The 16,980-nt window shown below is 36.6% G+C and overlaps 1 protein-coding gene across 1 annotated transcript in view; it reads left to right on the forward strand.

Annotated features, from left to right (window-relative positions):
- Nucleotides 1-16,980, forward strand: part of LOC113050564 (ribonucleoprotein PTB-binding 2-like) — a 55,973-nt gene that overhangs the window by 37,167 nt on the left and 1,826 nt on the right. The window contains exons 5-14 of the mRNA XM_026213629.1: nucleotides 1,565-1,685; nucleotides 2,258-2,340; nucleotides 2,896-2,994; nucleotides 3,487-3,595; nucleotides 4,746-5,059; nucleotides 8,348-8,459; nucleotides 8,719-8,867; nucleotides 13,166-13,267; nucleotides 14,862-14,984; nucleotides 16,611-16,814. Of these exons, the coding sequence (XP_026069414.1) occupies nucleotides 1,565-1,685; nucleotides 2,258-2,340; nucleotides 2,896-2,994; nucleotides 3,487-3,595; nucleotides 4,746-5,059; nucleotides 8,348-8,459; nucleotides 8,719-8,867; nucleotides 13,166-13,267; nucleotides 14,862-14,984; nucleotides 16,611-16,814 (1,416 nt within the window). The remainder of the gene's footprint in view (nucleotides 1-1,564; nucleotides 1,686-2,257; nucleotides 2,341-2,895; nucleotides 2,995-3,486; nucleotides 3,596-4,745; nucleotides 5,060-8,347; nucleotides 8,460-8,718; nucleotides 8,868-13,165; nucleotides 13,268-14,861; nucleotides 14,985-16,610; nucleotides 16,815-16,980) is intronic.

The raw sequence follows: 16,980 nt of genomic DNA on the forward strand, positions 1-16,980 counted from the left end.
GAACATCCCAGATAAACATTTGACAAGACATCAAATATGAAAAGGAATCTCAGCAAAAAATACATAAATAAGATTGTAATGAGTGGGGCAGGGCTCAGAGACGTGGCCTGGTCCTCTCTCGTCCGTCACGGTCGTCGCTCCAGTTTTATATCCTTCCATCTCCTACGTGGGACTCGAGACCGGTGGTGGGTCGCAGGTGTAGCTCATCTCCAATCACTACACCTGGTCTCACTCCTCGTTCCCGCGTCTCTCGGCCCCACCCCACTCGTCAGAAAGATAAAAAATGTTAACCCTGTACTGCCTACTGTATCATATTTGATATTCAAGTTTCTAAGGCCTTTAAATTAGCAGCATGATAAAAAAATGTTACTTAAAAAAGTGCACCGTCTATTAGATGCCTTCTGGCATATGATTGATCTTTTATATTTTTTAAGCAAATTAAAGGCCTTTTTATATATTATTCTAGATTTACAATTAAAAACTACAGAGCTTTGATAATAAAACAAAGCATACTAAGACATATTATTGGCAGATAGAGAGTGACAACTGATGTTTATATACATTTTATGTAAATAGTCTGCTATACTGTCATAAAAATCTTATGGATTTACATTAAAAGCTAACAGAATTTAATATAACTTTTTATGTACTTCAAAATGTAAAAAAAAAAAAACACTATGAAGCATGAAAAAAAGAAACAATGAATAGGGACTGAAGACTTCAAACTTCAAATATGAGGCAAAAGCTATAGAAAAGTATCATGAAAAATATATATTTAATTCCAGTAGATCTACAGTAGGATCGATGTAAAGATCTACTTTCATAAATAAAAGCTTTTTTTCCATGTTAAAAATATCCTTAGATAAGATATTTCTAACTTTTGATTCCCAAATAAATTATTTAAATAGATTTTTCATTTATGTTTAGATTTTTTTTTATAAAAAGGGGCCATATGACATTGCTAAAAAGAACATTATTTTGTGTATTTGGTGTCGTGCAATGTGTTTATGTGATTTAAGGTTCAAGAAACAAATTATTTTCCACATAATGTACATTATTGTTGGTCTTTCTGAAACGCGTCAATTTTTTACAAAGCTCATCGTTCTGAAAAGCGAGGTGTGTGCTGATTGGCCAGCTATCCAGTGCATTGGGATTGGCTGAATACTTCCTCAAGCATGTGACAGAAATGTTACGCCCCTTTCCATGTTGTGATGCTGTGTCCGAGTGCGTCGAAGACAAAAACAATAAAACCCGTTACAAATGAGGCATTTCTTGCATCCAGTGGTGACATAACTACTGATTATAATGACTTACATTGTCTTTTTACACGATGCGTTGTGTATTGCGCTGCGTAAACATAAAACCATGTCTGCATTTGTGATCGGAGAAACAACAAGCGCTACGCTACACTGCTCAAAACTCACGATTGAACCATCATTGGCAAATTCTTTAAATATAAAAAATGTACTTACAGGCTGTGAGTCAGAAGTGCCAGACAGTTTGCTCAGATTTTTGTATCGCGAATGAATTCATGTTTCTTTCTTTGTCATCTGTGCTCCTGTAGATGTTGAGCAGTAAGAAAGGTTTACTGCCTGAACCCAATCTGGCCCAGTTCCTCAACAGTATGACCAATCCTGCTGCTCTTCAAGTCCTTATGAGACCCTACCCTACCGCCAAACGTGGAGGTAACGCTCTCTCTCTGTGCCTCTCTTAAGTTTCTCTTTCTTTACTCATTAGGAAAATAATTTATTGAGTATCCGTGAATAATATGTTTAAGTACTTTTCCAGACAAACAAAAACGTGTCATGCGAGGATTGTAGATTTTGAGATGAAGTATCATGCTCATGCTTCTCCATATGTGTGAGTGTGTTGGCTGTGATAACTAGCACTGTAGATTCTGAGCAGATTTTTCTCTTGATGAAAGCCTAATCATATATTAAAATGAACTTTTCATTGGGCGGGAGAATAAATGAGCTGAGGAAGAAGTGGAGGCCAGAGCTTAAAGAGAACACACAATTACAACACTAAATATAGCACATGATTAAATGTTAAACTTCTCTACCTATTCCGGAGCAACTTGCCATTAGTGCTGAAGCTGGAATTTTAGAATGACAAGATCATGGGCCACCAAAATCAACCACATACTTTCTGCTGTCCGTCTCTCTTATTTTGAGGGCTCGTCTTTATTTGTTTCTTTCACATTGTTTGTTCTCCTATGTTGACCACTCATTTCATTCATCTAATGGTTTCCCACCAGGAAAGTTCGGTCGACCTCACAATCTTCCCTTCCTGCGTCCGCCATTGACTCCAGCACTGCTACAGTTGGGAAAAGCACAGCAGGTACTCATTTTCTCTTTCTGTCACTCGTAGGAATGACTTAAAGGGATGGTTTACCCAAAAATTGAATTATGGCATCATTTACAAACACGCAGAATCTGTTGGAAGCATGTTGGAAACCAAACAGTTTATGGTAGCCATTAACTCCATAGTATGGGGTGAAAAAATACTGTAGAAGTCAATGGCTTTTATCAACTGTTTGGTTACCAACATGCTTAAAAACATATTTTTTGTGTGTGTGTTCAGCAGAGGGAAACTCATACGGGTTTTGAACAAGTGGAGAATGAGTAAATGAAGACAGAATTTAAATGTTGGAGTGAACTGTCCCTTTAAGGAAGCTTAATGTCTAAAAGTTCACAGAGCCAAATGTGATCTTCGTTGAAACACCCTAGAGAAATAATGTATATTCTGCATTAATGGATAAAAAAGGCTATAGTACAGCAAAAGAAAGTAACATTTTAGAGGGAAATATGTTACAGAATAGGCTGCTATCTCAGAAATAAATAGAAAAGAATAAGGATGCGTGTTTAACATGCATATCTCTCTTTCTCTTATCAGAGTGCCATTCTAGGAAATGGTCTTGTTCTCCAGAATCTTCTTCACATGCAGATGGCCCAACAACAGCTCTTACAGATCAAAGACAAGCAGATCACTAATGTGAGGGTCTGTGTGTGTGTTCACTTGTCTCAAACATAACCAGAACAAAGAAATACATCGCCACTTTACTCTTACCTGCAAACACTGCATAATTGACCAGCCTGAAATTGTGTTCATAGTTCTTTTTGCAAGGATATTATTGGTCTGCATTAAAGTCTGTTGTAAATAATGAGAAAACTGCAGATTTTGTTCAGAAAAGCATCATTTATTTTATCTAGCAGTATTAGAAGCATGCATCTTACTGCCATTCTAATGCAAATTTGAGGTTCTTGTTGAAGAATTATAATGCTATCCACAGGGAAATTTCTGTGAAAAAAAAAACAGAGGAATTTGTGCAACAATAACGCTAGCATAAATCTTCTTTTATGCATCTGTGCATGTATTTTGTATCTATAATTTTATCTGTGTGCACTTCATCGTTCACTTGCCACATGACCTTGTTATGGACTGTCTGCCTCTTTTCTCTTTCACCGCTCTCTTATTTCCCTTCAGGTTCCAGGTCTTTTAGGCGACCCTTCCCGGCTGCTCCTGCAAAAAGTTCTGGGTCTTCGAACTCCGGCAGTTCCTCTGGGGAAGGGGTTGCTGGGAGATTCTCCCACAGGTGAGAGCTTCCGGTTGGGTGGTCAAGCTCGCAAACCGCAGGCCTGGTCCAGAGGTCTCATTCGCTTACAGCAGGGAAAGACATTTGCAATGCAAATCTTCAAAATGTTAGAAAGCCGCATTATAAGCAGTTTGAGGCAGCCGCTTCAATCAGTATTTTTTCCTTTTTGCTTTTATACAGCCCAGGGGCGAGGCCAGAAAGGTTAAGGTGGGTGGGCCTACATAAAACTGGGTGGGTCAAAGTGTAGCATAGGAAAACTGCATATCAAATTGTCAACAGAAAATACAGCACAAAGATTCAATACACAATACAACTAAAGCATTGAATAAATACATTTTAATTTCAACATTTACTAATACATAGTCAACAAAGATTAATTAATACTGTACCAAATGTATTTCTCATTGTTATGTTAGTTAAGGCATTGCCAAATGTTAACTAAATTTTACTGTATGCAAATCAATACCTTAGACAATGGGGCTTTGCAGATAATCTCATAATCAAGTGTCTCAGTTCACGTTCAAAGGAGAGTAGATATCGAGGACTGTAGAAATGAGCGCAGCTGCAAATCCAATATATTCTTTTTAAAATCTAAATGGTTTGTTTCACTATTTTCAAATGCAACTTTCAAATTTCAAATCACGTCGTTAACATAATTGTGGGTGTGGCTAACTGAAACTGACCAATCATTATTTTGACAAGTGTATGGTTAGCACCTATAGGAAGTGGGAAACGTAATAAACTGCCTGTAATAGAAAAATGAAAACTCACGTAAAATATATTTTAAATTAAATATATGAAGTTAAAGGGAAATTATTCATTTATAATTATTATATTTTAATAAATAACATTCATCTGGAAAATTACAAGCTTCTCACTGGGTGGGCCACAGCTGAAAATGGGTGGGCCATTGCCCACCCGTAGCTTCGCCTCGGATACAGCCGTGTGTGTGTTTGTGTGTGCAAAGTCTGGTATTGGCATTCATCAAAGCATTGAAGAGTATGCCTTTGTGCAGGGGCATTTCTATTTGAATATCAGTGCTATGCAGGTGTAAAATTATTAAATTATGGTTCTCCAGAGTATGCACTATGTACACTGAAAACGTAAGCTTTTTTATTACAGTAGTTTAACAAAGTTCTCTGGTCCATAGAGTTGGGCCATGACTCTTCTCCGCTCACGTCCCAGAGTGGAAACTCTGGGGCTGGAATGATGTCACATGTACCTGGACGTTCACATGCGAGTTCCATCGGCGAGCAGAATGGAGTCACTGCGACATGCCTGGCTCCGGAGAAACAGCCTGCACCTCCAGGAACCACAGGTGGCTCCATAAGCTCCCAAACCCAACTGCAAAACTTCCTCCCTGGAATTAACGCACCAAGTCTGGGTCCTTTGTTGGGGAATACTACACACAAAGCTCCAGCAAACCACCACAGTACAAGTGTGCAGACTAGTACATCTGTTACAGTAAGCCTGATTTTCTTTTCTTATAGAATATAAATATATAAAGTTTGGGGACAGTATATATATATAAAACTAAAGACTTATTCCTTATTATACAAAATTATAATTCAAAATAATGTTGTTATTTTAAACTTTCTAATCACCAAAAAATCGTTAAATCTCCTTAACTGTATCACGGTTTCCAAAAAGTATCACGCAGAGCAGCTGTTTTCAACATTAATAATGAAAGGATATGTTAACTGAGCTCCAAATCAGCATATTAGAGTGATTTTAGAGTGAAATAGTTGTATTAAATTGTAATAATACTTTGACTGTATTTTTTATCAAATAAATGCAGACTTGGTGAGCATAGGAGACTTCTTTCAGAAAAATGTTCTTATTGACATCAAACATTTTCATATATTTCATTGTTTATATTTTTATTATGTAAATATATATTCAATACAATATGTATTTATTGTTGACAACAATAATTAATATATGTATATTTTTATATAATAAAATACATTAAAAAGTTTTGAGTACCAAAAGTTTTTCACCAACACAGAAAAGTACTTGCTTGTAAAAATACTTATAATTCTGTCTGAAGTGCTTCTGTCGACCTCCTGGAGCTCCGTTTCCATTGTTCTGTCTGGAGGTGTCTTTATTCAGACACAAGCACTCAGCCGCCTTGTAGAGTTCAATACAGACTCTGACAGAGTTCTGAGCCCTAATGCCAGACCACTAGTGCTGCAGGCTCTGATTACTCACTACATTACCCTACACAGACTAATGGAGAGCTCTGTCTGCTGTGTGACTGTATTGGAGATGAAGGCCAGACTCTGTGCCAGTACTTTTCCATGGGAGCTCTGCTCTTGCACTGCTTTTTATTTGTAAAAACTGAAAGAAAAACGAAGTCTTTCTTCTGTGATGTTTAGAAAAATGTCTGAGCTGCACTTTTCCATACCGTCAAAGTGGACAGTGACAGAAGTAACATATGGTTTCTAAAGACTTAGAAAGTTGCAGACGGGTTGTATGGGCTGCTTTTATAATGCTTTTTATTTGATGAATGTAAGATGGCAACGCTGCTTGGACAAATAACTTCTTTTGCACTCCATGAAAGAAAGAAAGTTATATGCATTAGAAATAATTCAGTTTAGGGAATGTATTTTAGAATCTACTGAAAATCAATTTAAAGAAAATATATTAGGGCTAATTAATTTAATTAATTACACTATATGCCAGTTATTTAATCAGTTTGGGCTAAGAAATTACTCCCCAAATGATCATTATTGTGTTAAATGAGAAAACTGTGTATAGATATTACAAAAATATAATTTAGAAAGAAGTATTTTAATTCTACATATGAATTTTAAACTTTTAATGCTACAATGTGGCCATGAGATTGTTTTCTAAAACTGTTTCTGAAGTGCCCTTTAGGCATGTTTACATGGACTGTTCAGGGGTGTCTTGAATACATTTAGAATTGCATTAATAATGCTTTAAGATTAATGGCATTAAAATAGGCATTACTGGGTTTAAAAAAAAATAAAAAAAATAAACAATACTCTAAATTAAAAGCAATAACCATCAGTAGGTGGTGGCAAGTAATTCAGTCATTTATTTAACAGATTTGTCGTACAGTTATACAGTTATACAGTCTTTATGAATGGGTCACTGAATCATTGGCTCACTCGATTCGTTCAAAAACATGGATTCATTCAATAATGAAACACTACTGTGCTGCTGCTGTGGCTTTGTTTCATACTATTTTCATCGGTGAAACTGAGCAAAACCAGTCCGTACTGACAATGTTCTGTATAAAATGTAGCACGATATTATCTTCTTGTTTATTGAAGTGTTGTATAAGATTTGCAGTTGTGTAGATATTCAGGAAAAAAACAGCACTTTTTCTCATGTAATATTGCTAACTATATCATATGATAGAAATATAAGATATAAAAAAACCCATACCGGGAATTTCTGCCCTCATATCTTAAATTTTAGTGACATACAACCAGAGCTGGGTAGTAACTGATTACATGTGATCTGGATAACGTAATCAGATTACAAAAATTAAGTACTTGTAATTAGAATAAATTATATTTTAAAATACTTATAATCAGAGTACAGTTACTTTTTTATGGATTACATGATTACATGTTATTTACACAATAGCAATAAATTATTAATAATTTATTGAGTCTCCCTTATTTATCTTTTTCATCTTTTTAATTTTCCTATCTACAATAGCTTATACATTCAGTCTTCCACTTTAGTGGACATTCATGCCGAGATCAGTCATCAAGCAGTTAGTTACAGAGCATTTGACCAGTGGATTTACAAAAAAATCATTTCAGGTTTAAGAAGTGTTTCAACACTGCATCAACTACTATTGGAACTATAGCTCAGTATAGTTGTGTAGTTCTGTGTCTTTTGAAGGCTTTTGTCTTTCAAACACATTAAAATGCACAAACTCACAAATCTCAACATCTTTCACCACATATTTCACTTATCCCAGAGATTTTAAAATACATATTTTAATAATTAAGTATCACATTTGCATGTTCATTGTTCTCTGACATTGGTTATGGTCACATGACATGTAGGTAAACAAATGAAATATTTATTTTTTATATATATTTGGATTTTGATGATATGATATTTTTCATTATACTCTTGAACCTCCTGCAGTTAATTCACAAACCCCAGTTTGGGGAACTTTGTCATAATGTAATGTTTAATGCACTTCTACCCAGCTTTGTATACAATTATGTTAGATTAGACATACATCACGCAATCACATCCTGCATCATGTTTGACAGCAACTGCATGCAATGTAAGATGACATACAGACCAGGGCAAGGGCAGGGTGCATTAAATGCATTAATAAATCGAATGCATTATTTTTTCCTTAATTAACCACACTAAATTATCATGTTAAATCTAAAGCTCTAATAATAACATATGCGATAATATATAACATTATTTATTTTCTACCATTGCTAGCCCACTTTTCACTTTTCAGTTAAATCTCTGTCAATAAAATCAAGTCCCACTCTACATTATTTCAAGCTCAACTGTCAGTTTCACTAAAAATACATCACATCGCATAAGTTAATATATTTCAAATGATTTTTCATTTTATTATAGCTGCATACTTATGGAGAAGTAGGGGAGATTTCAGTCTTACTGTGTGGTCTATATGCGAGCTCGGTGATGTACTAGATTAGCAGCTGAAATGCTGTAGCATATTGTGTTGTTGCTCTTTTCACCCCGTCTCTCTCTCACTTTCTTTGTCTGTGTCTATAGAGTCAGTCCAGTGGTCAGACATCTCTGTTGGGAGACCCCCCTAAAGAAGTGAAGTTGCCTTCCAACCCATATCTAAACTTGGCTAGTGTGCTTCCTGGAGTGGTACTACAAGGTATGTGCACGATCAGAAACGCACACAAGATGACTCCCTTCTGCCAGACCTTGGAATGTAGCTCTTCTCTGTCAGCTTTCTATTTTCAACTGTTAATGTGTAAGACTGTCTTGTCTCTCTCTGCTCAAGGCCACAGCCAGACGGGCTGCAGCCCACACCAGCAGAGAAGATAAAGAGTGTGTGTATGAGAGATGTTCTAAATGGGTGTCCCTGAGCAGGCCTTGATTTACATCAGAATTTGTCTGTGTTTCTTCTGCAGCACCCTGCAGCAGTAAACCTCAGACTGTGCAGGCGCACACTGGGATGTACAGTGCAGTCCTGCCACCTGCCACCCACCCACCCAGTCAATACAGCGCAGAAACTACTCCTGCAGAATACACTCACCAATACACTCAGCAATATACGCAGGTAAATACATACATTTTTTAAATGTATATATATATTATATATACAGTACAGACCAAAAGTTTGGAAACATTAGTATTTTTTATGTTTATGCTCATCAAGCCTGCATTTATTTGATCAAAAATACAGAAAAACAGTAATATTGTGAAATATTATTACAACTTAAAATGATAGTTTTCTATTTGAATGTACTTATTTTTAATTACTTAAAAATAATTTATTCCTGTGATGCAAAGCTGAATTTTCAGCATCATCATTACTCCAGCCTTCAGTGTCACATGTAACGTCGAGTCTATCAAATGATCATTTAGCAATCATTCTAATATTCTGATTTATTATGAGTGTTGGAAACAGTTCTGCTGTCTAATATATTTGATGAATAAAAGGTTAAAAAGAACTGCATTTATTCAAAATAAAACAATTCTTTTAATATATATTCTAATAATATATTTTCTTTACTATCCCTTTTTATCAATTTAACACATCCTTGCTGAATAAAAGTATTGATTTTATTTAAAAATTTGAAAGACAAAAAAAAATGACTGACCCCAAATTACTGACCAGTAGTGTATATTGTTATTACAAAATATTTATATTTTAAAAACATAGCTTCTTTTTTTTTTTTTTTTTTTTTTTTTTACTTTTAATTCATCAAAGTTTCCCAAAAAAGTACAGTATCACATGTTCTAAAAAAATATTAGGCAGCTGAACTGTTTCCAACGTTGATAATGAATCATCATATTGGAATGATTTCTAAAGGATCATGTGATAATAATGATCCTAAAAATTCAGCTTTGCATCACAGAAATAAATGATAATTTAAAGTAAAATAAATTTAAAAACAATTATTTTAAATTGTAATAATATATCAAAATATAATATTTTTTTCTGTATTTTTGATCAAATAAATGCAGGCTTGATGAGCAGAAGAAACTTCTTTCAAAAACATTTGGTCTGGAAATTCATATATATATATATATATATGAAAGTAATTGACCATTGTGGAATAAAGATGCTGACAGTCACTGACACAGGAAGAAATCCCAGCATTCACTGCAACTATCAATCAGTCTCACTCTTAGCCCTCTCTCTCTCAAGGCTTTTCTCCCCCCATTATTTCCCCAACAATATCTCTGCCCAATCTCTAATTAAAGTTACTTCTTCCATTTAAATCAGATTTTTTCTTTCAACTGACTGAGCTTTTTGTTGATTCCTTGTTTATATTTATGTTCTGTAACAGTTACAAAATCTCAACGGACAGAAGTCCCACTTGACATTAAGCATCAAATATCTTCTGATATCTATGACTGAGCACACAAATCGCTCCTAGCTCAGCTTGTCACATCACACTAAGTTTGGACCAGGGAGGTCTGTTATAAGCTGTCTCGGTAGCCCCTTCCATACCAGAATGGCATTTCATTACACAAATGTGTTGTTTACACAAACAACAGAGTTCTGTCTTTTTACCAATGAGATACCATTCACACATCAGTACCAAAATACCAGTAAAATCTGTAATGACAATCATCAGAAATTACCTTTAAATGCTGCGCCACCTTCTTCATCCAGCTGAATTAGAAGAAGCGCTTTAGTTTCCCTCTCTGTCCAATATGAAAACACATTTTAAATTCTGATGGGGATGATTACCCAGAACATGTTTTTGCACACAAGGCGCGTAATACAGTAGATACTAATAGTACTATTTACTATAATACGCAATAGCAACTGAAGACTGTGACTAGAGAGTGACTCTCCTGAACTGTGAACGCCAGGCTCTCTACCCAATAATTTCCTGCCACTGCACTATGCTGTCAAAAAGCCGTCAAATGAAATAGAAATCGGAATGTAAGGACTTCAACAGACGCAGAGGAGAGGAAAAATGTGCTCCAGGAGAGGATGAGAGGGAAGGAGAAGGAGTTACAGTCCTCCCACCATCTCTCAGATTCCTACTAGTGTCTTTTGGGTGATCCCCTACTCATTCCCTGGCAGAGAGTTTGGAGGGGAAGAAAATTTTGCAGGATTAAATGGCTTAAATGTGGGTCTCCCTCTCATTACTGCCGCCGTTCCTATGACAATTTGAGGAGTGGGTGGGAGTTGGAGGGAGAGAAGGGGGCGCGAGAGATGCAGAGGGGGAGTACAGGAGGTAAGAGGAAGATTGGCTGCAAGTTGTCTGTCCCATCTGGTCGCACACTCCCACACACTCCACCAGCTTTAGTGAAATGAGACAGTGAGCTTTCACGCTGTAGGCGTCCAGAGAGATAGAGAGCAGGGAATGCAGAATGGACTGACGGGAAGGAGAGATATATTAAAGGAATGGTAGAAGAGAATGCTAGCGAAATGGATTAGGCCACAAGGTTAGACAGATGAAGAAAAAATAGGAAGCAGCTGAGAAGATGAGCTTTACAGGCACCTGGTCTCCAAGCAATACTTACAGTATAGTGCAGAGTCATGTAGTCAGACATTGGACTATCTAGTCCACTTTGGTGATTATTCTGGCCAAGGTTCACCCCTTAGAGATCAACTTGTAAAGGTGCTCCTGGAAGGCTGCTTTCCTGTAGACTCCAAAACACCTTTATCAGCTGGTTTAAGTGTGTTTGATTAAGGATGGCTACCCTTGATATAAGGGTCTGTGGGGCAACCTACAATCAGATACAAACCTTTTATTAGTGCTCAAGGAAATTAAGTTCTATCTCTCAAAAAAAAAAAAGCTGCCATGAATCATCTGATCTTCCTTGCTCAGAAGTCTGAATCAGAAGCAGCCTGTGTTTCTTCTTAGCATTTTAATTAGTGCTGATATTATGCTGCATTCTGTGCTCTGATGTTAGTGGCTCCTGGTTCGAGTCCAACTTATCACTCCAGATTGGGCACAAGGGACACAATTGGAGCTGCCTGGTACCATGTAAACAAATTGTTTTGCTTGATGGACTTGTCTCCACCCTGACCCTTGAAAAATCCAATGAAGTCAGAAAGTTGTTGTGTTGAAAGTTGAAATATGCAGTGAATAGTCAGTGAATAGACTGAGTGTGCCATTAAAGTCTAGGACTAGAGTCAGTGAGATGTGACAGTAAAAGCCCAGATGCACCAAACCAACATCAAAGAACCATCAATAACAAAAACCGACTGTGCTGTCGCACCTGCGCCTGGGTCAAAAAAAAGTTGCACTTGAACACACAGCAAAGACTACAGCCAACGGCCAACTAGCCTGCAGGTTCTGTGCCTATGTGAGAAGAAACAACTCTCCATACCAGCAGTAGCAATAGCTGTATTCGTAATTTAAAAAGAGAAATAGGACTGCGGATATACAACAAGAAGAGCCTTCTTTGTGTGCCTTCTTGGCTTTCTTTCGTCACTTTTTCATTTATCTCATTGTGCACTGGTTTATTAAGCTGAACAGCTAATCAGAGTGCTCTCTCTCACCAATGGGTTCCACCGCAGATTCAACAAGCTCCTAAAAAGCTGCGACAACTAGTGCCAATGCAAAAACGAGTCCAGTCCAATAGATGCTCAACAATGGTCTGATTTTAGCCAACGGTCAACCGTCATCTTGGTGTAACAACTTGGTGTTAAGTCAGAGAAAAGAGTTGCAAGGAGAGTGACCTAAGCCCATGATACTCACAGCAGAGCCCCATAGCACATCTACCAATTATTTAACTGCCATGGATCAATGATAGTTCAAAGTCGTTAATCTGCTGGAGCAACTCTTCTCTGAATGTTCGCTTTAGCAAGCGTTTTCGAACTGCAAATGAACTTCATTTTGGCCTGATTTTGTTTGAGATGTCACACCAGTTTGTTCTTTGATTTCACTTAAAGTACCGTATTTTTCGGACTATAAGTCGCACCTGAGTAGAAGTCACAGCAGTCCAAAAATACGTCATGATGAGGAAAAAAAACATATATAAGTCGCACTGGACTATAAGTCGCATTTATTTAGAACCAAGAACCAAGAGAAAACATTACCGTCTCCAGCCGCGAGAGGGCGCTCTATGTTTTCAGTGTAAACTACAGGAGCACTGAGCAGCATAGACCGCCCTATCGCGGCTGTAGACGGTAATGTTTTCTCTTAGTTCATTTCTCTTGGTTCATGTCAAATTAATTTTCATAAATAAGTTGCACCTGACTATAAGTCGCAGGACCAGCCAAACTATGAAAAAAAGTGCGACTTAGAGTCTGGAAAATACGGTATATCGGGATCTTAAAGTTATAGTCAAGACATGTTTGCTCCTCATATAGATCCCTGTTAAAGCTGTCTGACTGTATTTCATTGTGCTCAATTGGTTCTGTTTTGTGTCTCTGTGTGGCAGGAGGCCATGCAGCAGTGGTACCAACACTACCATGCACAGACCTATGGCAACCCTAGCCAAGAGACAGCTGCAGTTACTGAATGCACCAAAGAGCAACCTCAGGTAAGTACACACATACACAGGCACGATACTATGGTAATGTGCCCATTGTACAAACAAATAATAATAATAAAATCTCTGTCGGGAAAACGTTTTAATAAACATTGAAATAAAAATGTCTCAATGAAAAAGTGATAAGCTTAGTGCAGGGATTCCCAAAACTGGGTTCACAAATTATTAGCTTGCTAACAAAAATATGAAATGTTTTGCTTTCTCTGCATGTCATGTGACCATTAATTGATATCAGATATGTTGATATATTATTTAAATATTAATGTTTTAGGTAGGGCTTGGTAAAAAATATTGATTTTTCAGTTTTAATTGATTCAAATTTTTATGAAAAAATATTGATTCTTAAATCCCAAGAATCGATTAGCCTAGCCTGTTTTCAGTTAAGGAACTGAACATTCTACTGCAACACCCATCCAATAAATTAACAATAAATACTTTTTTTTTTGCACTTTTTAATGTGGAGTAACAGATCTTCTCTTCTGCTTTAATACTGGTTATAGCAGAAAATAAACATGAATGAAAATCCAAAGGTCAAAAGAAAGAGTGCAATAGCGAATTCCATATCCTGTCTCATGTAATCATTCAATCAGTGTTTTAACCACGGAAGGATGACAATATAACATCTTGTAAACAATATGTCACTTACAGAGCATGTGTGCGAAGAGCGTGTAGCAGGGAGCGGAAAGTTCTGTTTTATCTTTAGAAAGTGTTTCTTTTATTAATGCCAGTTTGTTTTTATTGGACTGTTTTGAATGTTCTTAATGCACAACAATGGCAACTCACGGAAATAAAGTAATAAATAAATCTATAAAATCAAATCAAATATAGGTTTCAGTTAATGCAATTTAGGCACTCTTGCTGAGGGGCTTGTTTTTAATTAAATACGTTAAATTGAATACATTTAAATAAAATTTTAACAAGTCTAAAAATATAGGCTGTAATGTCACGCAATGTCGGACTGAAATATAACTCCCATTTATCAGCCTACTACTTTAATTGATTTTCTTCAAGAGGTTTATAATAAAATGAAAACACAGACCTATTAGAAACATTTTTATATAGTATCTGAGCGGTGGAGAGTTGGTTTAGACATGAGCGTGCTTATATTTCAAAACAAATTGGAGTAGAAATATAATTATGTACAGTAATTTTAAAGTTAGTATTATAACTTTATTAATATAAACACTTCACTGAGTGTAATGTAAGTGTTTGTATACAAATCATATTCAATATTATAGTAGGCTAATGTAGTACCAACTGACTCTCATGTATTTTACATTAGTTGAGACATTTTTTTTCTCTTCAGAAAATTTGCAGTGCACTGTACCTAATATATATCCAAAATCGGAATCAAATCTAATCGCAAGCTTGCTAATTTAAATTGAATTGTGAAATACCCAGTCCTAGTTTTAGTGGGTATTTATTCAAAGGCTGACAAAAAGTAAATAATAATAATCGTAATAATTTGAAGAATCACTTAGTTAGAAGACAGTCATGACGTCATGAACTCAAAATGTCATGAACAACAATAGAAGTCCATGGAAAGTCCCCACCAGGATAACAAATGTCTTTGTGTTTGTCCCAGGTGGTGGTCACCTCCTCATACGGAGACTACAGTTCCTACATGCATGCTGTCAGTCAGTACTATTCTCAGACGCAGATGAGCCAGACAGCTGCTCAAGTCTACCAGCACAGAGATGTCAGCAAGGTACTCCATACACACACAGAAACACATCATGCTTAATGATGCTCACTATTCAGTGTACATAAGACTATCTCTGACCATCTCAAAACTCTACACACACTGAAACGGGGATACACTGCAGCAGAAATGCTAAATGGTTCACCCACTGCCCAGACCTCACACAGTCTCTAGAGATAGAAATACTCCAGCTGTCATACAAGCCTGGACTTCCACTGTGTCTTTCTAAGTGTCTGACATGGCATCTCTCTAATGACAGATCGCTGTGACTTACTGCCAATTGTTCATACGGTCACAGACCAAAATAGGTCAGAAATCAGACTTTCTGACAAACTGTATGCATTAAGCAACACACAAAATCTATGCTGATTTTGTGCTTGCATATTACAGCATGCATATTAAACAAAAATGTGGGTAAAATAAAATGAAAACAATAAGCTAAGCTTTTATTAATGGTCTTTCTTTAAGCTGTAATGCATGCTAGGTTTGGGGTCTGCATTTTTTTTTTTTAAAGAAGTACGAGACTTCTTACTTAGATGGAGCCCCGCACATGGCATGCAGGAAAAAAGTAATAGGCGAAATCGTGTGCAACGTTGACTATTTTGTTCCCTTGATTTATAAATTGTGCGCACTATTTACTAATTAGTTTCCTCGATTAGCAAAATCGTGCACATGGTTTAGGAATCAAGAGAACGAATTAGTAAAATTCACGCACAATTTAGCAAATCGAGAGAACAAATTAGCATGTCATGTGCGGGGCTCCGTACATATGCATTTATTTGATCAAATACTGTAAAAACAGGAATATTGTGAAATATTATTACAATTTAAAAAAACTGTTTTCTACTTGAATGTATTTTGAAATCTAATTTTCAGCAGCCATTACTCTTACAGTCCTTATCAGCCATTACTATTACAGTCTTCAGTGTCACACGATCCTTCAGAAAAAAAGTTGTGCTGCTTAATATTTTTGTGGAAACCGTCAAACATGTTTTTATTTATTAATTTACTGTCTGTTTTGTACATTTCTTTTTGAATACTTTTTCCACTACAAATTATATTATCGCCATAATGTGAGTGAAATATTGAAAAATGATCGATAATTTCTTTTGCTTTTTAAATGACAGCAGCACTTTAGTTGCATGAACGCCATTTTTGCACCGTCACAAATACAAATATTACTTATTTGATTAATGACCTAGAAATACTGATGAATCTTAATTACATCTTCATTCTTACATTGTACATATTAAAGACTGTGAGCTGATTTATGTGCAGGCTTTGTGGACCGTGTACACAAAGTGTGTAGCGATAGAAGGTAGCTCATGTTTGAGTGTTGGTGGTATTTGTGTGGGGTATAGGAGCTTATGTAAATGTGGTGGCAGGTGGTGTTACAGGTCAGACACACATTCCTCACTTAGTCTCATGACACTTTCAGGACATGAGATCCTGCTGAAAACACTCTATCACTCCTCAGCACAGCAGCTGGGCCAGCGTGTATATGTGTGTGTGTGTGTGTGTGAGAGAGAGAGAGAGAGAGAGACCCGTAATCTAAATAGTGTGTGTGTGTGTTTTTTTTTTTTTTACATATGGACTGATACAGTATAAGTGTTTGACGGTGTCTCTCTATAGGAGGTGGAGGTGGTGAAGACCCCCTTGAGTGGGCCTCTGCATACTTCTCTGAATGGCACTGCTCAGACCCTGCTGCCCACCTACACTGCCCTACCTATCATGCCCAGCTTCATCACACCAACTCACACGCACACACACGTGCCCAGTCCTGCCACACACACACCCGCCACACCCTCAGCCGCCGACTGGAACAACTACTATTATGTGAGTGTGTCTTTCTATATCAAATGTGTAGTGTAGCGATGCAGCTCATAATTGGTCTATATATTGAATATATTTTCCAGTTGTACCTTTATATCTCACATTATGACTTTGCATCTCACGTTGTGACATTGTATCTCAAAGTGTGACTTTATATACCAAATTGCAA

The sequence above is a fragment of the Carassius auratus genome, chromosome 31 (assembly GCF_003368295.1).
Source record: "Carassius auratus strain Wakin chromosome 31, ASM336829v1, whole genome shotgun sequence".
Lineage (NCBI taxonomy): Eukaryota > Metazoa > Chordata > Actinopteri > Cypriniformes > Cyprinidae > Carassius > Carassius auratus.